Source organism: Juglans regia, chromosome 8 (assembly GCF_001411555.2).
Source record: "Juglans regia cultivar Chandler chromosome 8, Walnut 2.0, whole genome shotgun sequence".
Lineage (NCBI taxonomy): Eukaryota > Viridiplantae > Streptophyta > Magnoliopsida > Fagales > Juglandaceae > Juglans > Juglans regia.
The window spans coordinates 23782965-23810729 of record NC_049908.1 but is presented as its reverse complement, the minus strand read 5'-3'; the positions used below and the strand labels follow the sequence as shown (position 1 = coordinate 23810729).

The 27765-nt window shown below is 37.3% G+C and overlaps 2 protein-coding genes across 3 annotated transcripts; both read right to left on the bottom strand.

Moving 5' to 3' along the window:
* Nucleotides 1-410: 410 nt before the first annotated feature.
* On the bottom strand, nt 411-5165 carry LOC108982720 (protein EARLY-RESPONSIVE TO DEHYDRATION 7, chloroplastic-like). The gene is made up of 4 exons (XM_018954174.2): nt 4110-5165; nt 3675-3841; nt 1465-1549; nt 411-1112 (listed from the first exon to the last, which is right to left on the bottom strand). Exons 1-4 carry the CDS (start codon nt 5060-5062, stop codon nt 908-910), a joined length of 1410 nt encoding a protein of 469 aa, XP_018809719.1. The 5' UTR covers nt 5063-5165; the 3' UTR covers nt 411-907.
* Nucleotides 5166-14765: 9600 nt separating this feature from the next.
* Nucleotides 14766-26679, bottom strand: LOC109020483 (alpha-mannosidase-like). 2 transcript variants are annotated; one of them, XM_035693187.1, is made up of 29 exons: nt 26277-26679; nt 26086-26169; nt 24855-24943; nt 24567-24741; nt 24176-24295; nt 24004-24090; nt 23831-23902; nt 23582-23695; nt 22719-22819; nt 22527-22620; nt 22021-22188; nt 21811-21900; nt 21587-21652; nt 21445-21501; nt 20828-21047; nt 20400-20536; nt 19706-19768; nt 19558-19617; nt 18782-18853; nt 18400-18447; nt 18081-18203; nt 17446-17511; nt 16845-16957; nt 16650-16734; nt 16089-16199; nt 15925-16017; nt 15798-15845; nt 15524-15592; nt 14766-15084 (listed from the first exon to the last, which is right to left on the bottom strand). In XM_035693187.1, the coding sequence occupies exons 1-29, from the start codon at nt 26490-26492 to the stop codon at nt 14896-14898; spliced, it is 3030 nt and encodes a 1009-aa protein (XP_035549080.1). In that variant the 5' UTR covers nt 26493-26679; the 3' UTR covers nt 14766-14895. The 2 variants fall into 2 exon arrangements, with proteins under 2 accessions (XP_035549080.1, XP_035549079.1); XM_035693186.1 differs by having other exon boundaries at nt 15925-16020; nt 26277-26677.
* Between the last annotated feature and the right edge of the window lie 1086 nt (nt 26680-27765).

Genomic DNA, 27765 nt, shown 5'->3' with positions numbered 1-27765 from the left:
TTAGTAAACTTTGGAAAATGATCAAACTAACAACTCTTTTACTAGAGTTCTTTTATGTCCAAATTTTGCTGGCCACCACGTGGTGGCCGACGGTGGGGAGGGGAGGTCTCTCCTCCCCGTGCTCCCACAAACAATCGAGCGGGCTCACAGGATGGCACGTGTTATCCTTTAACAGACATAGATAGAAAATGTGACAGAAGAAATTGGTCCAAATTATTGAATACTAAAAGGATTAATTTTCAAAAAAGAAAAAGGAGAAATCGCACAGGGAGATATGTCCAAATTTCCCATATATATATATATATATCCACACACATGATACATCACCCTTCTAGCTAGGACTAATGGTGTCACGGTCATAAACATGAAAAATAATGATAAAATAATAAATAGTATCCACCACCAAAACGGAGCATAAAAAGAAAAAGAAGTTATTCCGTACCAGGGATTAGACGAATCGATTCACGACAGGCGATCATGAGAATATTCACCCACCACGAAAGGAGCCCCTTACATATTCTAATTCACAAAAGATTAGATATGCAATCAATTCCAAACAAAAACTTTCTGCTCTCTTTTCAATAGTTTGTTTTGCTGCCTTTGGATCTCCACCACCACCCCCAATCTACCATACAACAAACCCATTCCTCATGAAACCCAAAGAATAACTTAACAAAAAGCTCATTCACGGTGCTCTTACATGGCCCTCAACCGGGTCAGCCCATGTCCATGGAAGGGCTATGAACCCAGTTTATTGAAAGCATCGAGCAAAAGGGCCTGAGCAGCGTATTCAAGCTCAGCAAGCCTTTTGAGGAACAAAGCCCGACTAATCTTGAAGACACGTCTTCGACAAGAAATTTTCTGCAAATATAGGCTACATTCTGTATATGGGCAAACCTCTGGTACACTATGGAAAATTCCCATACTGGGACTTCTTAGCCTTTTTCTCTTCGGCTGCAGCTTTAGCAGCAGATTTGGCTAGGGTGGTAGGTTTGAGAACACTTTTAGGGTTGAATGCCTTTCGGATCTTGAAAGCAGCCCATGCAGTGCCTATAACATGGCCTGCAGCATCAAGCCCTTCACTTGTTGCCTGACCTGCTTGTTCCCCATACCTGCAAGACAAGCATTTTGCAAATTCCAACTCGTAATGGTTAGAGAAGCATAATGACCTACCTACCAGCGTCTTATAACATCACTAAATCTGATAAAAAGGCCATAAAAACTAGGTCTGGATTGGTAAAATTAGTTGAAAATGAGAAGAACCTAATTATTAGTTACTGATATAGCAAAGTTCTGGAAGTAACGCACTGCCAACATCACCAAAGCACGAATGCAAGAAAACAAACTTAAATTGCTAGTCTTTTTTTTTTTCTCAAGCTCAAATCATTATGGCATCAATGAATGTATTTTTATGAGCTTTTACATGCTGTTTTACTCAATGTTTTGGGTATCCACTGAATTTACCTGTGGGAGACGAGTTCAGTTGTCACAGTGGATGATGTTGACAAGACATGTTTTCCAGCTACCTCAACAGCATCGCAGATTTTGCCTATTTGTAAGAAATTAGAAACATGTTTCTAAAGCACAACCAAAAAGAAATAAACATGTTCAATGAAGGAGATTTGAATACAGATGTTTTGCCTCGGCAATAAATTTACTATAAAAAAGAAATTACCAACAAAAGCTTAGATATCAGATCTTAATATCAACACTGAACAAACTCATTGGCTAATTATTCATCCCAAACCTGTAACACAGTGAAATGAAGCTTGAGTATGTAATTTTGCCAACTTCGAGGGGGGAGTATCCTCCAGAAAACTTAGAGAGAGAAACTGAGAAATTGAAGGAAATTGTATTCAAAATAACCATTCTGATGCTTCTTACACATTCTGGGGATACTAGTAGCTAAGGAATTCACTCCGCGGCATTCCCAGAGTTCCATCCAATGGAATCACAGTATCTCATAACAGAAAAGGGTAAAATGGTAATAAGAGTTTATCTAAGATTCTAATGGCTCAATAAGGCCTTACAACTGAAAAGAAAGAAAAGAAACAGGTAACTGGGCTAGAGCCCACCAACGAAACTCCAGGCCTTCTTCACTGCAATCACCAACTCAGTCTTCCGTGCCCTGGCCCACGTCAAGCCCATTAGCCTTTTATGCCCATTAGGCCCTTCATACGTGTGACAAAACCCTTAGAGGTTGGCTCAAGTGGTAAAGACCTTGGGCCTGGGGATATGCTCCCCCCCAGGTCTAAGGTTTAAATCCCCTTGGGTGCAAACAATCTTTATGGGCCATCAAACTAGGGCATTTTTCCCTTGAATTACCCGAGGTATACTTGCAGGAAAATCCTTGCCGAGAGCATGTGCACCCATGAGAATATTCAGGATGCTGTTCCTAGACACCCGGTGCCAATAAAAAAAAAATATTCATCCCATACTCTTCTGTTTTTTCTATGGGGATGGGGGGGAGATCTAGTGCACATTTGAATGGGATATCATCCTTTGTTCTTTTTAAGGAGCTTATTAGTTTCTAATTTGGGAGTCCTATTAAAAAGGATATATCCACAAGCCTAAAATTCCTAGGACATTATACCGGGTAGATCTTGCCACATGTACTGTTCAAAATCTCTTATAAGTTGGATTATGGAGTCTTAAGTATTTCAGTACTTTTGTTCTTTGGGCAATGCTAGGGTGACCTGTGGTTGCCAGTTCACTCGCCTTCTGTCTTCTATCTCTTACTCCTTTCCTTACCCTTATCTCCTCTACTAGCACTTAATGTTACACTGTCCAAAACCAAAGAGAAAGGAAAGGATTTCTAGCGGTTCCTTCTGTCGCTGACACAAAAAGGATTCCTTCCCCTTATTTTAAAGAGAGGTTGAAAGCGTGAGCTATTATTTGCACACAAAACTATCTATATGGCTCCACTCTTACTTAGCAATAATCATCACCTCCAAGCAATTTAAACCCATCCAACCAACCTTTCAGAAGTCATTCAATTGAGAAGACAACAGGTTCTAAAAAACACATTGACCCTCAATTATTGATCTGTCTTCTTCCTGCTTGATTCTTCATATCTACCCCTGAGGAGCAGGTCAATGCCCAGGCAACTTAGACGGTAGCCTAAGGCAGTGGACTTTTTACCTACAATTCTATCTTTTAAGTTTTTTTCCACATTTTCTTTTATAATCTTAAATCTTCCATTCTATTCATCCCTGATCTTGCTGATTGCACCTTTCATTCTCAATGAAGAGGCAAGTATTTAGCTGAAAAAGCTCTCACTTGACATACATATTCTATCAAGTTATTTCTTCAAAACATCATCACATTGTGTAGCAGCCCCTGCTACACACGCATTTCTATCTCTCTCTACAGTTACAACATACTTTTCCCTGTCCACATGCATCATGTGGGCCATTTTGCTTGCAGGCTGGTATTCAAACAGGAAGGAAGGATGACGATATCCCAAATTAATCTCAGAGTTTTTCTTTTTATAAGTATAATCTCATAGTTATAGATCATATCTTATAATTAATGCCGGTTGCACAATTTCAAAATCTATGCAACTAGTTATGAACTTTTAAATTGGAAGCTGCAGTATAGGGTAAAAATGCCATTCAGGAATATCTGCTAATATGTGAACATAAAAGATCAAGGGCTTGAGATGATCAACATACTGAACCCATCCAGGGATGCAAGCACAATCTCCCCAGGCATTAGGCTGAAAAATTTCTTGCCTACTTTTGAATTTGCTACCGAACTTGTAAGAAATCCAGAGACTTTAACAACCCCAGAGAGGACGCCATTTGCAACTTTCTCCGTCATTTTGCTCACCCTCTTAACCCTACATATTGTCAGACCAACAATGTTCAAACGTTAGCTAAAAATGTATTGCCAATGCAATGATAAGAAATCACTTTCAATTTAGAGAACTCTTATTGAACCTTTTAAAAAAACTCGCTAACTAGTTATGTCATAACTCCCATTTTCATTTCAAGTATGCGCCATCTAAATTCTAAATCACTAAACTATCATTAAGGAAAACAAAAGACTAATGTGAAAGCAACACCACAAAGAGGAATATATTAATTTTAATTTGTGTTTCTCCGTACCTTCTAATCCGCTTTAAGGTTTTGGGATCAATCTCCGAATTGGAGCGCGGCTTCACCCTTTTTTTCATAACCTCATTTCCCAACTTCAACCTCTCCACCGTGACATCCCCACACCACAATATCCCCTTGATCAGCTTACCTGAACCCGCCGCGATCATCTTAGCGGCAGTCCCACTGTAGTCCTCCACATTTGGAGCCAGCGTCGTCCAGTAAGCGGCGCACTGCTTCTCCATAAGTTCCTTCCTCTCCGAGTTCATATCCGCTGGCGAAATCTGTTTCGCCACTGACCCATCCAATGCCTCCCCTTTCTTAATCTTCGCATTCTCCGAAACCTTATGCATCGAGAAGCTACTGTAACTGTGCAAAATCCCATCCAGCTCCCTAACCAAGCACTCTTGCCCCTTGGACGCAATCGTCAACCCGTAATTCAACAGATCGTCAGAGTCCTTTCCATAACGCTTGTCTTCCTCGTCGCTCGAGTCGGACCCAGATCCATGTTCCTTTGGGGCGCGGAACGAGAAGAAGTAATGCGAGTCGTCGAGCTTGACGACGGCCTCATCCTTGGCCAGCGGCCATTGGATCTCTTCAGCAATGCAGGCGACTACGACAACGGCGTTGTCCCCCTGCCGTATACGTACGATAGTGAGTTCGCCACAGGCGAGCTCGACGCTGTAGTGCTTGTCGATTAGGTTGAGAATGGCACCGGGGATCCTGATCAGGACCTCCTCGGTGGCCTCAGGCGGGGCTGAGGGTGAGCAGTAGCCGTTAGAGTTAGGGTTTTGGGGGTAATCAGGGGGGTAGAGAAAGAGGTTCTCGACGTGGTCTCGCATGTCGATGGAGGGGTAGAGATTGTAGGAAGGGGACGAAGGAGTAGGGTGAGAGGGAGCGTCGGGATTTGATTGGATGACATCGGGGTAGAGTGGGGTTTTGAGGTTTGGATCTTGGGAAGCCATTGTTGGTGGTGCTTTATTGTCACGAAGTAATGACCGATGGAGTTGGGGGGGAAAACTTGGAAGAGAGGGATGCTGAGGACGAAAAGGAAACGTGGCGTAACGGAGTAGGGTCCCCGTGAGTCGTGTGACCATTTTTTTAACTGTTTCAGGCACTTCCCGCCCGCGCATCGAGTAACGATTTCCAGATTATTAATTTAAAATAATACCACCGAACTATTGAAAAATAATTTATCTCAACTTATTCTATTTTATTATTATATATTTTTTAATTTTTATATAAAATATAATAAATAATTTAACTTTTTTAAATATTAAAAATAATATTCTAATAATATCTTATCTAATTCATCTAAAATCATATCAACTTATCTTTGAATCTAAACAGATTTTAATGAGAAACTCAAATCCAGACATAAAGAATTTAAAAATTAAAAGTCTAAATAAAATAAATAAAAAATAAGAAAACACTAAACCCACCAAGGGTTTGTCTCAACAGTGGGTCTCAATAGGTGTTTTTTTTATTTTTTTTTAATGATCTTATGAATTTTTAAAAAAAAAATATTTACAAGTATAAAAAATATATGAAAAACATAAAAATAAAAAATAAAAAGGCTAAATAGCCTTCTCAAGAGAATTTTTTGGATTACACCTTTGGTGGATATAGTACGACTCTAAAAAATAACAAGTGAAAAAAAATCACAATAGAGTACATCAACGACGGTGGGTTTCTCTAGTGACTCACGATACCATGTGCCACTTCTCTCTCTCTATTTTTTTTTAAAGAAAATTGTCATCATTCATTTATCAAGAAACTTTTAGAATGTCTTCATATCAAACATGATATCATAGACCAAAATAATATATTTAGAGTTCCATCAGTACATTATTTCCTTTAGTGATTGGTCTAGTCTTCACTACTATTGATACTCTCTACAAATAAACGTCCAAGTGACAATACTCTCTGTTTAAACAGAGACTCAACCTCACTCTTCACAGAAGAAGATGACTCAACCTCTACAGACAAAAGTCCGAAAGACTAACCTTTTTTTTTATTATTTTAATTAACAATAAGAAAACTAAAAAAGAAAACAATAAGATAGATGTGAAAAATGAAAGATTATAATTTGGACCAACTCTGATAGACTTCGGAATCTATGACGGCATGTAAAGGTAACATGATTGTCTCTTTCCAGCCACAAAGGTTAGATCTGGTGGTGGCAAATTCGATGATCTGGTGCGTGTGGCTAGAAGAGTTGCCGGAATGGATGGAGCTTGAGGACCACATGTGGTGATTTTTGCAACCGCCACTTTCCTCTGAACGATTTGCTGCTTGGGAGATGTCGAAAAGCTATAGATCTATCCATTTTCGACCTTGAAGGAAGCAAAATAAAACTAAGTAAAAAGAACTACCTTGACAGACAAGGTGGGTGAGTGACGAAAAGAGAAAAATGAGAAGGAAAAGGAGGAGGAGGCTCTTCCGACGAAAATCAGATTTGGAGCCAGGGGCCATTAGTTTTTTGAGAGAGAGGGAAGAGTAGAAATCTCTTTTTTTTTTTCTTTTTTAATTTTATTTTAACTTTTACTTTTGATTTGATGTGATTAAATTTAATAAAATATATTATTTTATTTAAAGTTGTCTGGAAGTTGTAAATGGGTTGTTAGCCAATCACTTATCTTGTCTTTTTGTAAGTTTTAGGGTTATCTACTTTTTAAAGGAATTTTTGTAATAATTTGGCTTAATTATCAAGATTGATAGTTAAAAGTGATTGTAAATTAATAATATCTTAGACTTATGGAGTATAAAATAGTAGTACTCGGATTCCCATTTGAATTGATATTGTTAAATAAAAAATAACAGTCTTCTAGTTTTCCCCACGCGTGCTTTTTCTTTTTTCAATTTAAGCATTTTTATTTTCTATAATTAATTTTGATATAATCTCTTCTGTTAGAATGCACAGCGAAAAAATACCTCAAGCTCAGCTTAAAGAATTGCTCCACAAGTTTTTTCAGATTGATAAACTCCAAGAGGTTCCTCTTAGTGGCGAAAGTGTACTACGTAGTATGGAACTAGAGTAACACTTAACAAATCCACAGCTTAAGTATTTTATCAAGAGAGAACAAAAAGAGAGAGAGTCTTTTTCTATTTTTCAGATGGTGCCAAAAACACAATTGAGGAGCTATGCACGGCTGGCCTTATAGGCCAGCCTTCAATTGTGTTGTGAAACGGCAGTAACATGCGTTACAAGCAGGAGGGGGTCAGCCCCACGTGGGCGCCCCTCCATCTAATATCTCCCACTCGCACATAGTGGGCATGACCCCAGGTCAGCATCTCTCTAATGTTCTCAATCTTGTTCATACAAATAAATAGGCCGTGCGACCACCAAGCACATCTGTAGAAAGGAGGGAGTACATACACCAAATCTCTCCCAGAGAAGACCAGCATAGTAACATCCCTAACGTGTCTGGTCATGTCCTAGACTTATTCGATCGCATCAAGATCAAGCATTTTCGAACCCTCTTGAGTTTAAAAACTCAGAACAATGCTTGACTACCTCCAAATATTTCAATGTGTTCACAACCTTTAGCCGCTACCGAGATGTAGCGTCATTTGTATGACGTCAGCAAACACTATCGAAGATACGATATTGAATAGTCTTCCCTTTACACTCATATCACTCAATTTTGGTCGAACTGTTTTCCCAACAATGCCTCTTTAGACCGTATCAATCATGGCCATAGACAGCATGCCAAAGTAGCAAACATCACAACCTCCATCTCGTGACATAGTTAAAAGTAAATGACATTTTTTAAGAAATGAGACTCACACAGTGAGAAAGAGGGAAACATTTTACTCACTTACTCATATGGTCGTATAAGCACATATAGTATGAAACACATGCTACGGTGGATTTCTCTTTCTCAAAGAGCATATGTCTATATCAACACCGTACAGATCTCAGTCTAGCCGCTCCTTAAACGTCTAACCCGAATTCCTCAATTTGCACGTCTCCAAGGCGTCAAAGAGAAACTCGCATTTGGCTTACTACAGGCTACATGGATGGTGGGGTAACCCATGTATAGTCCTATCAATGGACCTCATCTTAGCTCCCACTAAGGCGATATAACTTTGTGTCAACCAACTTATCCCTTTGGACAAGCACCTAGGGACACAATATCTCATCTCTACTCGCTACTTAAGCGTTAGAGGCGATCGCTCGTGTGAGTGAGCCGATCTAAGCCTGTTGACATATCTTGTGTGTGTGTATTAAAAACAATACGATAAAGACAAGAACTGAATCATATTGTATTAATATCCCAAAGGAAATGTTACATCTTTATGTCATTTGAAACACAAATTACATTTATAGTCTACGCAGTCCTAGATTCCTAACATGAGCCTCAAAGACATCTCTTGCTATAGGCTTCGTTAAGGGATCAGCAACCATGCGACTCGTAGAAAGATGTTTCAGAACCACTTCTTTTTGCGCTATCATGTCTCTAATGTAGTGATATATGATATCTATGTGTTTGGTTCTTCCATGATACTTTGAGTCCTTAGCATATGTGAGAGCTGCCATGCTATCGCAGAATATTGTCACCGGATCTGGTGTATCCGTGCCAATATCTAAATGCTTAAGGAACCTCCATAACCAAACAGCTTCTTGAACTGCTGCAGAACATGCTATGTATTCTGCCTCCATGGTGGATAATGCTATACAGGGTTGTTTCTTGTTGCTCCATGTAATAGCGCCTTGGTTGAGCAGAAAGACATACCCAGTGGTTGATTTGCGCTCATCTAGGTCGCTGCCCCAATCGGCATCACTGTAACCTCTTAGCTGCAAATTGAACCCTGATAGCACAACACATAGTTCGCAGTTCCCTTAAGATATCGCGTAATCCTTTTGACCGCTTTCCAGTGAGCTAGTACGGGGTTTGATTGGAATCTACTCACTAAGCCAACTGCATAGTATATGTCAGGCCGAGTACACATCATTGCGTACATCAGACTACCCACAACATTAGCATAAGGGACACGGGCCATCTTTTCTTTTTCTTTTTTGAGTCTTAAGACACATCACTTTAGACAAGTTCTCGCTCCTTGCAACAGGGTGTCAATGGGTTTACATCCATTCATTAGGAAGCGCTCGAGGACTTTCTTTATGTAAGTCTGTTGAGACAAACACAAAAGTCTCTTTGAGCGATCTCTGTAGATCTTAATTCCCAGAATGTATTCTACCTCACCCATATCCTTCATCTCAAAATTGAAGGATAACCACTCTTTTGTGGCGACTATCAACCCTTTATTATTTCCAGCTAGTAGTATGTCGTCAACATATAATGACAACATAATGAAACTCTTCTTAGACCTTTGACATAAACACAATGATCATCTGTGATCATCGTAAACCCATTCGAGAGAATGGCTCGATGGAATCTGAGGTACCATTGTCTAGATGATTGCTTTAGGCCATATATAGATCGTTTGAGCTTGCACACTTTGCGCTCTTGACCTTTGACCACAAAACCCGTTGGTTGATCCATATAGATCTCCTCATCTAGTTCTCCATTGAGAAATGCTGTCTTAACGTCCATCTGGTAGAGTTCCAAATCCATGTTTGCTACTATAGCTAGAATCAGGTGAATTGAGGCAAACCTCACCACTGGTGAAAAAGTCTCCTCATAGTCTATACCTTCCAGCTGGGAGTCGTGATATCAAGGTGGGGAATGGAGCTAGCGTGGAGGTACTGGGACTTGGTACCTACAAGCTGGACTTGCGGGGTGGCCGCACTCTTTTCCTTCACAATGTGCTATACGCTCCCGAGATCCGACGAAACTTACTTTCTGTAGTCACTTTATTAAGACTTGTTTTCAAATTCTTTTTTAAAACAATTATGTTTCTTTTCATTTGAGCCATGTGTTTTATGCCAATGCTTTTCTTCAAGACGGTTTTATGATTTTGAATTTGGAGTATTCAAATATAAATGAGTCTATTGCTTTTCTTTCTACATCTGATAATTTGGATTCATATAAATGGCATGCTAGGCTTGGCCATATAGGGCAAGATAGAATGACTAGGTTAGCTAGAGAAGGCCTAATAGGCAATCTCGCTAAGGTCATCTTGTCCACATGTGAACATTGTCTAATGGGAAAAGTTAAGAGAAAATCGTTTGGAAAAGCCACAAGGGCATCTTTTTCACTGCAATTAGTCCACTCAGACATCTGTGGTCCAATGAGTGTGAGGGCAAGACACAGAGGTGTCTACTTCATCACATTTATAGATGATTTTTCACGTTACGGTCATATCTACTTAATCTTCCATAAGTCTGAAGCATTGGAATGCTTTAGGCGATATCTAAGAATGGTTGAAAATCAGTTAGGCAAGAGTTTAAAAGCTCTAAGAAATGATCGAGGACGAGAATATCTCTCTGAGCAATTTAAAAGGCTCTGTGATGAAAAAAGAATCAAAAGACAGTTGACGATGCCGAGTACGCCGCAGCAAAATGGCGTGGCGGAAAGGAGAAATCGAACACTGCTTGAGATGGTTAGGTCAATGATGGCGCAAGCAAATCTACCAATTTCTTTTTGGGGGGATGCACTTTTGAATGCTGCTTACATTCTTAACCGAGTACCCTCCAAATCAGTAACTTCCACTCCATATGAACTATGGACCGGCGAGAAACCCAATTTGAGTAACTTGCGGCCATGGGGTTCAGCGGGTTTTGTTCACAACTTTTCTTATAAGTATGGAAAGTTAGGCCCTAGAGGGAAGAAGTGTATCTTTATAAGGTACTCAGAACACTCTAAAGGGTATGTATTAATAGGTGAACAATCTAATGGAAGTGTAACTGAGATTGAGTCACGAGATGTGGATTTCATTGAAGATCAGTTTCCAAGTAGAGGTGAGGTTGATAGGAGTTTAAAACTTCATGAGATTGTGGAACAAGAGGAAAGTGCTCCAAGGAATTTAGTTGAGAATGAGGAAGAAATTCTTCAAGCTCCTACAAATTATTTGAATCCGAGTGGGAGGACATCACTTGTCAATCAATCACAACAACCTCAACCGCGTAGAAGCACACGTGAAAGTATTCCCCGTCGTCGTTTTGAGATTGAAGGAGAAGCTTTTATAGTAGCTCCGCATGATGATGACGAGCCTAGGACAATTTATGAGGCTCTCTCATCTTCTACTAAAGATGAGTGGATGAAAGCTCTTAATGATGAGATTGAGTCTATGAAGACTAACCAGGTCTGGGATCTGGTTGATCTACCAATAGGGCGTAAGACTATTGGGAACAAATGGGTTCTTAAGGTCAAACGCAAGTCGGATGGATCAATAGATAAGTACAAAGCTCACTTAGTGGCGAAAGGATATACCCAACAGGAAGGTATAGACTATGATGAGACTTTTTCATCAGTGGTGAGGTTTGCCTCAATTCGCCTGATTCTAGCTATAATAGCAAACATGGATTTGGAACTCTACCAGATGGACGTTAAGACAGCCTTTCTCAATGGAGAACTAGATGAGGAGATCTATATGGATCAACCAACGGGTTTTGTGGTCAAAGGTCAAGAGCGCAAAGTGTGCAAGCTCAAACGATCTATATATGGCCTAAAGCAATCATCTAGACAATGGTACCTCAGATTCCATCGAGCCATTCTCTCGAATGGGTTTACGATGATCACAGATGATCATTGTGTTTATGTCAAAGGTCTAAGAAGAGTTTCATTATGTTGTCATTATATGTTGACGACATACTACTAGCTGGAAATAATAAAGGGTTGATAGTCGCCACAAAAGAGTGGTTATCCTTCAATTTTGAGATGAAGGATATGGGTGAGGTAGAATACATTCTGGGAGTTAAGATCTACAGAGATCGCTCAAAGAGACTTTTGTGTTTGTCTCAAAAGACTTACATAAAGAAAGTCTTCGAGCGCGTCCTAATGAATGGATGTAAACCCATTGACACCCCTGTTGCAAGGAGCGAGAACTTGTCTAAAATGATGTGTCCTAAGACTCAAAAAGAAAAAGAAAAAATGGCCCGTATCCCTTATGCTAATGCTGTGGGTAGTCTGATGTACGCAATGATGTGTACTCGGCCTGACATATGCTATGCAGTTGGCTTAGTGAGTAGATTCCAATCAAACCCCAGACTAGCTCACTGGAAAGCGGTCAAAAGGATTACGCGATATCTTAAGGGAACTGCGAACTATGTGTTGTGCTATCAGGGTTCAATTTGCAGCTAAGAGGTTACAGTGATGCCGATTGGGGCAGCGACCTAGATGAGCGCAAATCAACCACTGGGTATGTCTTTCTGCTCAACCAAGGCGCCATTACATGGAACAGCAAGAAACAACCCTGTATAGCGTTATCCACCATGGAGGCAAAATACATAGCATGTTCTGCAGCAGTTCAAGAAGCTGTTTGGTTATGGAGGTTCCTTAAGCATTTAGATATTAGCACGGATATATCAGATCCAGTGACAATATTCTGCGATAGCATGGCAGCTCTCGCATATGCTAAGGACTCAAAGTATCATGGAAGAACCAAACACATAAATATCATATATCACTACATCAGAGACATGATAGCGCAAAAGGAAGTGGTTCTGAAACATCTTTCTACGAGTCGCATGGTTGCTGATCCCTTAACGAAGCCTATAGCAAGAGATGTCTTTGAGGCTCATGTTAAGAATCTAGGACTGCGTAGACTATAAATGTAATTTGTGTTTCAAATGACATAAAGATGTAACATTTCCTTTGGGATATTAATACAATATGATTCAGTTCTTGTCTTTATCGTATTGTTTTTAATACACACACAAAAGATATGTCAACAGGCTTAGATCGGCTCACTCACACGAGCGATCGCCTCTAGGGCTTAAGTAGCGAGTAGAGATGAGACATTGTGTCCCTAGGTACTTGTCCAAAGGGATAAGTTGGTTGACACAAAATTATGTCGCCTTAGTGGGAGCTAAGATGAGATCCATTGATAGGACTATGCATGGGTTACCCCACCATCCATGTAGCCTGTAGTAAGCCAGATGCGAGTTCCTCTTTGACGCCTTGGAGACGTGCAAATTGAGAAATTCGGGTTAGACGCTTAAGGAGCGGCTAGACTGAGATTTGTACGGTGTTGATATAGACATATGCTCTTTGAGAAAGAGAAATCCACCGTAGCATGTGTTTCATACTATATGTGCTTATACGACCATATGAGTAAGTGAGTAAAATGTTTCCCTCTTTCTCACTGTGTGAGTCTCATTTCTTAAAAAATGTCCTTTACTTTTAACTATGTCACGAGATGGAGGTTGTGATGTTTGCTACTTTGGCATGCTGTCTATGGCCATGATTGATACGATCTAAAGAGGCATTATTGGGAAATCAGTTCAACCAAAATTGAGTGATATGAGTGTAAAGGGAAGACTATTCAATATCGTATCTTCGATAGTGTTTGCTGACGTCATACAAATGACGCTACATCTCGGTAGCGGCTAAAGGTTGTGAACACATTGAAATATTTGGAGGTAGTCAAGCATTGTTCTGAGTTTTTAAATTCAAGAGGGTTCGAAAATACTTGATCTTGATGCGATCAAATAAGTCTAGGACATGACCAGACACGTTAGGGATGTTACTATGCTGGTCTTCTCTGTGAGAGATTTGGTGTATGTACTCCCTCCTTTCTACAGATGTGCTTAGTGATCGCACGGCCTATTTATTTGTATGAATAAGATTGAGAGCATTAGAAAGTTGCTGACTTGGGGTCATGCCCACTGTGTGCGAGTGAGAGATATTAGATGGAGGGGCGCCCACGTGGGGCTGACCCCCTCCTGCTTGTAACGCATGGGAGGACTATATATAGTCTTCCTCAATTGTGTTTTTGGCACCATCTGAAAAATAGAAAAAGATTCTTTCTTTTTGTTCTCTCTTGATAAAATATTTAGGCTGTGGATTGATTAAGTGTTACTCTATTTCCATACTACGTAGTACACTTTCACCCCTAAGAAGAAACACTTGGAGTTTATCAATTTGAAAAAATTTGTGGAGCAATTCTTTAAGCTGAGCTTGAGGTCACTCCAACAAAATTTGTAAGGTTTCTTATCAAGTGAATAACCGTCGTAGTATGTTGAGCAATACTACACAACTTTTCTAACTTTTACACACCACATATTTTTAAGAATGTTTTTAAGGATCAATTTGTGTCACAGAGTGAAATCTCTTTTGAGAATACGATATTGGAATTGATAATCACGACGACTCTTTACATTATTCTAATGATCCCAAACGATGCGTTTCATATCACATGGACTTCTTGTGATCATTCCTTTGGTCTCTTGGTAGTCTTTCCTTTCCCACGGAAAATATTTATGCTCAACAACTATCATAGAAGTAAACGAGAGTGATAAGGATATAATAAATGTAGAAATAGAAGATCACATGTACTTCAAAATATAATCATTGACACTTCTTTAAATTTAGTTACAGAGTTTTTTTTTTCTATTTATTTTTATAGATGAGATAAAATTAGTTGAAATATAAATTGCAAGTTAAATAAAATATTGCTAAAATATATTTTTTTAATATTATTTTTATTTTAAAATTTGAAAAATTTGAATTTTTTATTTTATTTGATACGAGAATTTAAAAAAATTGTAATGATGAGATGAGATGAGATGAGAAGTTTTATGAAAATGAACGAAGCATTAGATTTAGCTATTTCCACGCATTTCGCATGTTTATTTTAGTATTAATTAAAAGTAGAAACATAGATCCAAAATATTTGCCATAGGAAAGACATTATTACTCTGTCCTGTTCAAAGCTTGTAAAGATAGAAGTCCTAAAATTTCAACAACAAAGTGCGAATCTCCATAGGACCAAGCTCGACAACAAGAGTTGAGTATCTGATCGGACCGCCTCTAATTGGGATAGGTTCCTGTCCGCCGTCTCCTTCAACTTTCCAAGCCATCCTCTTTATCTCTGACTTCTCTTGGTTTGCAGACAAGCTCATTTCCTTCACCTTTTTTATCTGAAAGTTCAAAAACCAATCGTTGCATTGAGATTTTAGACTATTACAACATGGCTCTAGCTAGAAGACCAGCCTTGAAAATTCATATATTTTGTTCCAAAAAATTGTTAATTAATGAGAGATTTTTGTGCTTGTCCATGGATCTCAAGTATCCTTTGAAGATAAGGAGATGTTACATAGAGCACTAGGACGACTATATCATTTGCACCCAGGCAGTGGTGGAGAGAAGAATAGGACTGTTCATCTGGATTTCGGCTCGGGAACCCGGGTTTCAAATCCGGACTGGAACCCGGGTTTAAAATCCGGTACCCAGACCGGGTATACCCGGACTATGCGGGTACCGGTCCAGGTTTGTTCCGGGCCGGGAAAAAACCCAGCCCGGCTAAACAGTCTTAGAGAAGAACACTGCAATAATATACTTGGAAGAAGGCAGACATACCCTTTTTCCAGGAAACATCTTCTTCAATTCAACTTTGGCCAATCTTGAATACTCAGTATCTTCATCCACCTAGAATTCACAACATGAAACAAATGGATAATAACTAATTATTTGGCCCATTAAGGTGGTGAGGGAAGTAGTTTTAAATATCGGATATATCATGTCATATATGACTTGGGAGAAGTCCCTGTTAAGTAATGTCACGTCTCAAGTAAACTTTGATTTGGTTCATTTCAATTGGGAGATGAAGCGTACGATACTTGTTATCTTTTACCTCATAAAGATGTGCCAGACGGAGGAGCACGCTTCCATTATCCAACACCTACAATGTTTGTTTTCGAGAGAAAAAGATTTAGGAATCAAACACTCGTATCTATTCTAAAATGAGAAAACACAGTCACCTGAAGAGTAATCAAAGCAACATTTAGAGGCAAGCTGTAGTGTGGATCAATGGCAGTTGCTTTTGTCAAATAAGATGCTTTCCAATCCTCCAACTTCTGGACAATTGATTGTAATATGAAGTTAGCAGCTATGATGATACTCTTTAACTGCAATCAAGCCATACCTCATGCGTGAAAGCTAAAACAAAAGGTGAGTAAACTTCTTGGCCAGTTGTTCGGCGCCAGCGTGCGCCAGCCCCTATCTGGTTAATGCTTATATAATAATTACCCCGAACCTGGATGAAAGATATCAAACAGAGTAATAATCAGGAAAACTTTATTTTGCTACAAATAACCAGGAAAATGATCATTCAAATAAGGCATTTTATATCTTTGAAGCACATCATTATATTGCCATCAGTCTATTGCTGGCATGATTTCAGCAGGCCATGGCCGCTAGTACATAAATATAATAACTACAAAATCAAGAACAGAAATTTTTTATTTGATAAGTAAAAAGAACAGAAATAAGTGGATGTAGAGCATAATTAGTTGGAAAATTATTAGACCCCAAAAACTATGAAGTGTAAAAGCTTATCACTCTAAGCTATCATTGACTAAAATTAGGTAAATTAGAAATGAAGCTTTCTAGGTATGTTCATTAGTACATACATACATACATGCATATAAAGTTCAAAATCGACACCAATTAAAGCATGACTATTGTGGTTTATGCGCTATCTTACCGTTAATCCTTCAAGTTTATGGTTAACGCGCACAGTTTCATTCAATGCTTCACCCACTCCTCTAGCATCATCAAATCTCATCCTCCTTGTGTATAAAGAAAGGGCAATCAGCTTAACATGCCAACATTTGGATTAAATTTGATTTAAAACATATTTTAACCATATGCCAAGCAACATAAAAATGGGGAGTTGAACCTATGGAGCATTAGCTCTACTTCTCCATCCTGAATGCTGGATCCACCAGTTGCACGGTCAACCAAGATTGAAAGTTCAAACTTCTTATCCATTGTGTAAATTCCAAGATTAAGCTGAAGAAGAAGAAGACTATTAAAAATTCTGCACAAGTCCATGAACCTAATATCACATCTAGTCAAGACACCTTCAAATCCAAGAGTTTAAGTTATTGATCTTTTAAATGCAGTTAGAAACCATGATTACATCTAGTCAAAGATAATATAGCATAAAAATATTTAAATCCAAGAGTTTTATAAAAGTTCATGATCTTGTGAATGCAATTAGATACCATGAGTCCATGACAACCTAATCTCATTTTGAACAGAGAAATATCAATAAGAATAACAATTTTATCATAAACAGGGGAAATATGTCCTTCAAGCTGAAGCATTGTACGATCAGGCTTTGGAAGCTGAAAACAGTTCAAAAGCCAATAAGGCAGTCAAAAGTCAATGCTGGGTTTTCCCAATGCAATGAATGCATCACCACATAAAATTCCAATGTTGCTAGTGGTTTAACAATATATGTTCAATATCAGATAAATACTTAATAACATGATTACTGGATAATAGTTTCCTGCCACAGGTTGAGTAACTGAAAGCGGCCAATCTGCTCTATAATCACGGACCTGCAAAATCATGACCACAGCTTTCAAGTCAGGATTACAATAGTCATTCATTAATTGGGCATGAGACTCTCCCTCAAAGGGGGCAATACTTGTGATGCTTTACAATTACTGGTGCAGGGAACTTCAAAAAAGGGGGAACTAAGAGAATAGATAGATTTTTTGCGAAAGGATGTTACTACAATGATAATACAGGTCTTTTCAACAAGTTACAACCATGTATCTTGGTTGATTTACTTTAGAGATACATATACCCATTTGCTAATTTCTCCAACACTTAATGGGATTGTCAACAGTTAACCTAATTTGGAAGCATGATCAGCCACCCGATCATGGGATTGAATTTTAACCCACGAGTTTACCAAAATCAAAGAAAATCTGCAAGAGCCTGGATCTAAATATTCCTACCTAACAAATATAAAGGGAAAAAGATAGTAGTTATCCTCTGGTGACTCCTAACCCAAGGCAAGGTTGAGATATTCAGAAGCTAGTAACTGAAAGTAGTATTACTAGATAACTTTTCATGAAGGATTTAGGAGGTTTTGTTGTTCAAAGAGTTGTGTGAGACTAACCCGTTTTAGAAAGTCTCTTCCATTAGAATCAGTATAAAACACCTTGTCTGTAGCCATATTAGCTTTTATTTGCGTGATTATTTCTTTCCCAATGCCATCATCTTCCAAGGGAATTGGACCAATCTGCAAATAAAATTTGTCAAAGGCATTCAAATTGAGTTAGAGAGATCAGACTTGTTTAGTTTCTATCAATTGAACAGAGGGCATTAGTTGCCATGGTGTTTATAACATTTGAGATGGTTAAAATGTAATCGACTAAGATAATAATTTTATCAAAAGAAAATAGGAAAAAAAGAAAAAGCCAGGTACTGTGACTCACAGTGAATTCAACTTCTGCATGTTCTTTGTCTCTGTAAACTCTGGTAACCTTTAAAAAAAAAAAGGCAGAAAGCGTGCCGTGTCAGGAAGATTGAAGTATATGAATAAAAAATAATGCTAACATTGTTAAGAGTGAATTATTGTATATGATTCTCTTTTGCAGGACCTTTAATATGGAGACTATGGTGGAAAGGTGAGTTTAACCTGCTATATCCCACATTGATATGCAACAATCACTCTAGTGTCCACATAATGAAGGGGATAATACATGACTAGAGCTGTAGTTACAGAGCCCAAGTGCTAGCTCAAAATGCAACTTGCTAAAGTATGGGTAGAAGTACAAGCCCAATCCATCTAAATAGACGTTTAAACAAATTGATGACCTGATAGATCCATGAATTAAACTGTTGGTGAACCTCGTCGAGTAGTGGGCCACGAACGACCTTCAAGGGCACCTGCATAGTATTAAAGATACTCTTAGTAAATATAGTATTAACCATTCATAACAGATACTATCAATAGAGATTTGAAACTCAGTAGGCTGTCTTAAGAGACGTAGTGCCAAAGATAAAGTACAATAACATTACAGATAAGTGTGGTGAACCCTAGTAGTAAGTAATTTGTTGATATAGGTTGACTAGATTATTAGGTGGGTTAATTACATCTCCCCCCCCCCCCCCCCCCAAAAAAAAAAAAAAAAAACTAAGAAGAAAGACTCCCACCTCACTGTCACTAACCTCCTTAAACTTTGACTCAGTAAAACTCAATCCCATGAACTCTACCCACCAATTTCACTTATCTTCAAAATTTTGAGTTGGTATAACTCAGTCCCATGAACCACCACCTCATTGTCACTTACACCCCACCATTAACAAATATTATTTCAGACAGTTAAGTGACAATGAGGGAGTATTTTGTGGGATAAAGTTGTGCCAAGCCAAAGTTTAGGAATGTAGGTGATAATGGATGGTAGTTCACGAGACTGAGTTGTACTGAGTCAATATGTAGGGGGTAAACGACAATGAGATGGTGGTTCTTGGGGTGAGGGTGGAGGAATGGAATTCACCATTACTTTTTTTAATGCAATGGTCACAGTCCGCTAATAAGTGGGCAGACATTTGATGAGTATGTGAGTGAAAATGGGAAAAAAAAGGCTTACTGATCTTGAAACAATATTTTGAGGGGACCCCTTAGGCCGAAATATATATGCACCAGACGCCTGCAAGATAGGTCATATAACTAGCATATCAGTAAGCACTGCACACCGTCACAAAGTGGGCCCTAATCCGAGCAGAAAAATTGCGAACCTGGCCATCATCTTTTGAACTAGAACCATACCAGAGATAACTCTGCTGCACTGGTAAATGGACCTGGTCACAACAATCATTTCTTTCAGTTTAGTTTATATAGTCTCCATATCATCTCTGTTAGTAGAATGGACAAACAAAGTCTATTTAGGTGGAACAAGGTACACCCAAAAGAAAGTGAACAATCTATCAGCGCTAAACCAGCATATTGCAAGGCAAATAAGATATCAACTTCCAGATATAGTGATGTGAAATTGAATATGTGGAGCATCATGAGCAATCATCTGTGGGTAATGCTAAAACAATAATCTTGCAGCGAGAAAGATGGTTACAACCTTCAAAATTAGCATTAACAATCTCGAATCAGTAAAAATTTTTGAACAAAGGGAAAGCCAGGTCAGCATGTGAACTGCAATGCTCCCCTCAACAAATCTATCTCCTTATCTAAACCGAGGGATCAAATTGCATATTTGTATCAGCGACAAAATTAATTGTCTGCATACACGTTATCTTACTCCTCTTTATTGACTGTCTATAAGGCTTAATAAATATAGTCAATTATGATGCCACAACAATCTTTCGTTTACATCATTTGGTCCACTTTTTTAATACATAACAACTGGTTCAACCAATACTACCAATATCCAATACTACCAATATCAAAGCTACCATCTGCGAAGTATGAAAAACTTACCCCTGTTTTAATATTATAAATACTTTTGAGTTGTCCAGAAGTTAAAGAAAAGGACATCTTCAGATTTCCAGGTCCAATTTCAACAGTCTCTTCCTGTGGACTGTCCATCACGGAGAGAAATCCATTTTTGCTTTTCCCTACACCATGCCAAAGTGCAAATAAAAGAAGATTAAAAAAAACATGTTACTGTGCAGTATCAGTAGCATATGGTTTGGCACTAATACATTTTAGATATGCTTAATAAAAATCAACAATAGTAAGTAACGTTCACAGTATTAAATAACCAATACTTAGACAATAGAAATAAAAGGAATTAGAGAAAATTTAAAAAAAAAACAAAAAAGGAAAAAAAGAAGAAGGTATAGAGAAATCAAATGGCACTCAAGAATAAGCAGCGGCTAGAAGGAGAAAAGAACTCAAACACCTACCTTTGAAAGTTGCTTTAGAAACGAAATACGTGTTCCAACCAAGTGGTGGCACTGACGCTTGAAAGAGAAGCCAGTACTTCGGGACTTGCTTCGATGTTTTCCCCAAGTAAGCCCTTGTATAGAAGTTTCTTAAGTTGCCTGTAACATTATCTAAACCTACATATTGTGCCTCAATGGTATTGCCTGAAGAATCTTGCACAACAAGATTGGCGCTATTAACCTGGTAGTTATTGTGAACTTTCAGACCATACTGAAGAGGAATTACCTTATCTATTAGCACATATACAGGATGGAAAGTGGAGCCAATTTCCATACCAAACGTTCAGGATTTGCATTTCAATAAAGCATGCATACAGTTAAATTAGATATATCAACATCCTAGCCAGTTAACAGTGTAAACATTCAATTATTTCAAGTACGCACACTTCAAAAAGATGAAAAGAACTAGTCAGTAATAGATATTTAAAATTTTCAGACTTGGAAGCGAGATTCATATTCTTATGATATATGTCCTTTGAGGATGTTATTGTTTTGTCTTGACATTGGGTTTTCTCTCTCGTATACTCGGAAGGTAGACTCGATGTGTTTTGAAGAAGTTTACAAGAAGATTTACTCACCGGTATCTTAATAACATCAGTACGTTTCCATCCAAGAGGATTATATGCCACTATAACCTGAACTTAACAATTCAGACAATATGAGTAGATGTCCCAACAAAATATTATGCTAAATCAAAGTTAGAATGATATAAAAAAATACCAAACTCCTCCCTTCTGGAATATCTTTCTCTGTTGGTGGGCAAAAGCTGATATTGAGCAATGGACACTATTCAAAATTAAAGAAAAAGATGAGGATTAGGGGTGAGCAACCTGATTGATTTTGCACATATAACAATTAAAAAATGACGGAAAATTGTATAATGAAAATAAAATCATTCAATAAAAATAGCACCAAAATTGCTATGAAAAGCATTGGAACTTTACCTGACTAAATTTAACTGCCATCACTTTATGCTGATCTTTTGATTTGTTGTTAACCAGGAATGACAGAGCAGTATTTACAACAGCTTCTGCCTATGAAAAGTTATAGCAGTTTTTAAGGATACCATAGGTCAGATTTATCATACAATAACAACGGTGCGCGAAGACTAAAAAAACTCAGATGGTACAATCAAATGAAGATTAACTGCCTACCTCAGAGGCTCCAATAGCCAAGCGTTTTGCATAGTCATTTGTTGTATGTTGTTTAGCAGTGCCAGTGATGGCATCATGATGTTGTGCAATTCCTAAAGCATCTCCCAGGATAAAAGTGTTAGGACCATTGGATCTCTTTCCAGCCAAAAATTCAAGTTGTCTTGCTGCCTATTTTGCAAAAGAGGAAATTTTCTTCATTTGTGATTGTAATCCAAAAAATTAAGAGAAACTCCACCCCCTAATGTTGACAGAAGGAGCCAACCTCTCTCTGCATGGCACACATCTCTGTGTTCCTAATAGAGTCCTAGGAATCTTAGTTAACAGACTTTTGTTAGTGAATCACTAGCCAGATAGAATCAGCATCTTCCGGATGGTTGCATAAGATGCTAGGTCCTTAGTCTCCAGCATATCAAGTATATAAAAATGGAAGAAAATATAAACTCTCTATCTTATCCTAATTCAAAATAACCAGCAAGGCAGATTTAGACTGATGTCATGACTCATACCAAGTAATATCCACTCAACACTCGGACATATCGCTTCAAGGCTGGGCGACTGGTGAAAAAGCCAGTCCAATAAGAATTTGCCCCATCTGCATACCTGTCAGCAAGCACTAGGCAAGCTTACTAATGCAATGGGTAAATTCAAAAAATGTTGCTTCCTCAAACAAAAGTAGGAGGAAAGGAATGAGGAATTACGGGAAATAGTCATCAGTTTTCAGTGGCCATGATTCATTTGCTGCATTTTTCGCATCAGTATAGATAGATGGAGTAGAATATAAGGCATTAACTTGACTCTCCTGTGAAAATTAGACAATTGTAAATCCATTATTTAGAATTAAGAAAAGAACACTAAATAATTGAAAAGGAAAAATGGGGAAATTAAAAAAACAAAAAATCAAAAGCTCATCTCTTATTTTGAAAAGCCAATAAAAGAAGCATAAAATTTTAATAGTACGACTAGAATTAAAGAAAAGTGAGAAGAAGTGAAAATTTTTCATGAGTTGAAAATGTAATGACTAGCTGAGAGAATTAAACAAAGAAAATATAATTTAGAAGGATGTATCACATTGTAAAGAAAACGCTTTCTTCAGGAATCAGGTTTGGAAATCAGAGTACCTTTCAAACCACCAACTGAAATGTCTCACCAATTGGCATACCTCCTAAAAAATAAGCTTCAGTTCGGAAGATGAATTCCAAGAACAATCTAACTGCATTGTTCATAATCATCTACTTATTGTGTATTTCATGTTGAAAGTCACTATCATGGTGATATCTAGTAATGTATCTAGGTTATGCAAATATCAAACACAAATTTTTGAAAAATTTGCACATAAACTGTCACACTTCTTGAAAATCATTGTCCAAAGTGGAGCATTTCATCAGAAAAGTTTTGATGGTCAAGGAAACTACGTAGTATAGACTAGAGAATAGGGAGACAGGCAAGCCTCGCCATAGAAAAGGGCTATTTCGAGGATGAAACCAAAAGTGAATAAGGTCAGAAGCTGAAACATTATAATCAATTGTCAGTAAATACATTGATTTTCCCATGAAAACTCTACCTTGTTAACATAGTGAATCAATTTGTCCATTTGCTTAAACCAAGTCTCAGCATATTGGTACTGAAAATCATCACCCATTGTCCACATGATATGGTTTGTCCGAGTCACATTTGCCTGCATAGAACAGGTATTTAAAGTAATTGTTATATGCTTCAGTCTCCTTATATAACTCAATGAAGTGCATTCTTATGAGGAGCATTAAGACAACATGATAAATTTAGAAGAAACAATAGGCAGCTAAGAGTTTACTTGTTTTATTGCAGCATTAATGAAATCATTAACCCGTTGTTCAACATTGTACTCATATAGTAAAGGATCATCCTGCAGATCCAATGTGTACCAGATTAAGGTGATACACTCGACAAGAATATCAGACATCCAGCCATGGTTAGAAAAGTTAATCTTTTGTGAAATATATGAACCTGAACGGGCAAAAATCCCTCGTCTTTCACTTCAAAATGGAAGCCATCTGGGGGACTATAATGAGCAGGAAAGACATTGGCAAATATCTGCAAGGACCCACCCAAGTGAATGGTGAGCTCAATAGACCTTTTCAAAAAAAGAATGACAAGCGCAGCTATTGCAATACCAAACCTGAGATGCAGAACCAAAAGTTTTGGAAGCACGCCATATGACTTCAAGAGATTTGTCATTCTTCCGTTTTGCTCTGTCTTGATAATCTATCCTTGCAAAATGTACAGAATCGAATCCTAGCTACAGGGAAATGTAACAATCAAACTGTATCAGATCTTAGCTATTATCAAGGAAAATAAAGCATTTTAAAGCATAGCTTATCCAGATGATGTTGATTACAGCAGGGAAAATTGGAAAAGTCTGCAATGAAAGATTGAAATTATGGTAGTTGCAAGAAAGGTGAAAAAATACATTCGTTGATATAAAAAAAATTAAATAAAGTTAATGAAGCATGCTCACGAACATTATAATGTTTATACATTAGTAAATCATCACTCTTAAAATAACGTACTTCAGCCCCAAGTAGGTAAGCTTGCACAGCAGAGTGTCCAAATGGATCAATTTGCCACCCAGCACGAGGAGTTTTGTTGAACTGCTCCTTAATCAATTGATGACCTAGAGTTGTTTGGTCAATCATGTCTATGTAATGGCATGTTGCTTCATCATGCATACACCACCCACCATTTCTAAAGATCGAATCAAAGATGTGTATCATTCATTAAAGTGCAATAAAAATTGAACACCCCTCTTTCTCTAAAACACACAAGAGCACCATACACGCTGCTTGCTGATAGCTTACATGAATTCAAACTGTCCAGCATCTACAAGTTTCCTTACTACTCCTTGTGTTTCCTCACTTTGCTGTACCCACCATCGGTTGAAAAAAGCCTATCATTCATGCTAAACTCTGTTAGTAAACAAAGATGCGAAAACAGCAAATATCACTTTATATGAAATATTTACCAACAATGTGAAGTGAAAAAAAAAAAAAAAAAAAGGAAACGGATGGCATTTCTATGAATTTAAGAGTTCAATTACGAATTTCCTTGAGAATATTTCATATTTAAAGCATTAGTAACAAAATTTAAAATTAATCACCAGCCAATTGCCTACAAGAGTTATGTTATTTACGCGCATGGTGTGTAACACGCCACTTACTGCGGTACCCATTATATTCACAAAATGAGTTGAAGTACCAACACTTTCTATATAAGCTGATGTGGCAAGCTTCACATCATCGATGTGGTTTCTGCGCTAATAAAAAGACTTGCAAACACATTTATTCTTACCTACAAATTATATATTACTTGATACTTAGACCTGGTTTGGATAGCGAGTTGAGATGAGATGAGATAAAAGTTGAATAAAATATTGTTAGAATATAATTTTTATTTTAAAATTTGAAAAAGTTGAATTGTTTATTGTATTATGTTTAGAAGTTTGGAAAAGTTATAATAATTAGATGGAAACAGATGAGATGAGATGGTTTCGCTAAACAAACCAGGCCTTCCCGCACACTAGTCAATTCTACAAAATAGAAACCAACTCCTTTGCATTTTACAGCGGAACAATTAATCCTCGATATAAATACTATCACATATTTAACTCATTAATCACAACACTAAAAGAAAAATGTTATATACTACACTCTTATATAATTCCTATCTCATTGTGATCATGCACATTATCCATCAACCCTCAAATTTATTATCTCAAATAATAAGAGCTGATGTAATGGTTGATAGACAATGTAACAGCAACACAGTAATATATAGCATAACTAAAACTCAAAACTAATCCAATTAAGTTGCATCTTATACATCAGCATGAAAAATTCTATTCATTCTCATGCACCACATTTTTTTTTCTCTTACCAAATGTGTGGTATACGGATGATAAATAAAAAATTTAATAAATTTTAGAAGAATAAAATAAAAATTAAAAATTAAAGAATTTTTAAAAAATAAAAAAAATAAAAAAAAGTGTTGTATGTGGGATACAGGAAGATGAGTAAAAAGCAAAAGCCTTACCATCTCCGCAAACACAAACTTCCTATTCGGATTACGGAGCAAAGCACCCACAACCGAGTCAAGCACATTCTCCACACACGCTCCCTACACCAACATCACACACAACACCATAAAATTCGCTTTATAATCCAAAATCACATCCTATATACTATATACATGTGTGTGTGTGTGTGTGTTACATAATTTAAGACCTGGATACTGTTATTCGATCCAACAAAGTACTGATCGATTGTCTTCAACCATCCGACGTCGTCATGGGAATGCGCAACCAAATGAACATTCAATTTGCCTTGCACAACACCAGCTCCAGTGTTGTACTTCACGTAAGCGCCACTAACTGTTCCATACAAACAAAGAAAAAGAGACCCACAAAGAAAAGCCGAAGCTAAACCAGCTAGCTTTTCCATTTCCCAGAAAAAAGCATTAACAGGAATATTTCTCCCAAAAACCAAATTGCCTCCACTGGTTGCAGTGCCACCGTTTCATTTTATTTATAGGAGCTCGAAAATTGAGATGGTGAAGTTCGAGGAATAGACAAAGTTGGGCCACATGGTTTCTCGCCCATGGAATTGGCTGCCCAGCCAAGGGGTAAATTTGGGGTTTCCTCGAGGGATCTTCCGTACAGTAAAGGTCGATGAAAGGGACTCCATTGATGGGTTGGCCAAAGCCACTGAAGGAGTGAAAAAATGCCGACACTTTTTAAACAGCAGTTGAAAGCTTTGTAAATTTTGGTCATGGTCGTGCTTATAACTATGAGAAACTGTGGCCGTTCGATGAGATATTATTTGTTTTGGTTAGATAGATCAACGGTGAAATCGTATGTACTTTTAATTACGTGAAGAATTTAGATATTGGTCAAAGTGCACAGGATGCATGTGTGTAATTAAAGTGCACGTGCACTTGACTTAATCGGATTTTTCTTAAACGAAACGGTCCAAAAAAAAAAAAGTGAAAAATTCGGATAGAGAAAGATTTTTATTTTGGAAAAGATGTGTAGTGTCAATTGCACAATTATTATGTGAACAGCTTTATTTGTTGACTGGTCTACATTGGCTATTATGCACCAATTACATTCTTCTGTGAAAAATAATTGAGGACTGATTTGTTTTTATAAGTGTGATGAAATAAGATATGAATTAAAATTAAAAAATTAAATAAAATATTATTAGAATATATTTTTTAATATTATTTTTATTTTAAGATTTAAAAAAATTAAAATTTTTATTTCATTTTATATTAGAAATTGAGAAAATTATAATAATTAAATAAGATGAAATGTTTTTTAAAAATAAACGAGACCTAATCATAAGTACTTTTTGCAATATTTTATGAAATTATATTTTATAAAATATATATATTTTTATAAAATAATTTATTAAAGTAATATAATTTTATAAAAATATATTGATCATTTTAAATATTATTGTGAAATATATTATGCGGATATTATTATTTTTCTTGGATTGGTCAATAACATAAGTTAGAATATGAGGCATACATGCACATAAAAAAATATGAGTTTTATTATGTACAAGCAAATTTGAGTACTAATCTATGTATTAATGTTGTTGCCTTTATATTTTAAATTTAAATTAGTACTGTTTTCAATAAAATCTACTTTCTGACCAATTATATTGAATTAGTGCACGTTTAGTATGCATAATCACTTACAATTAGATT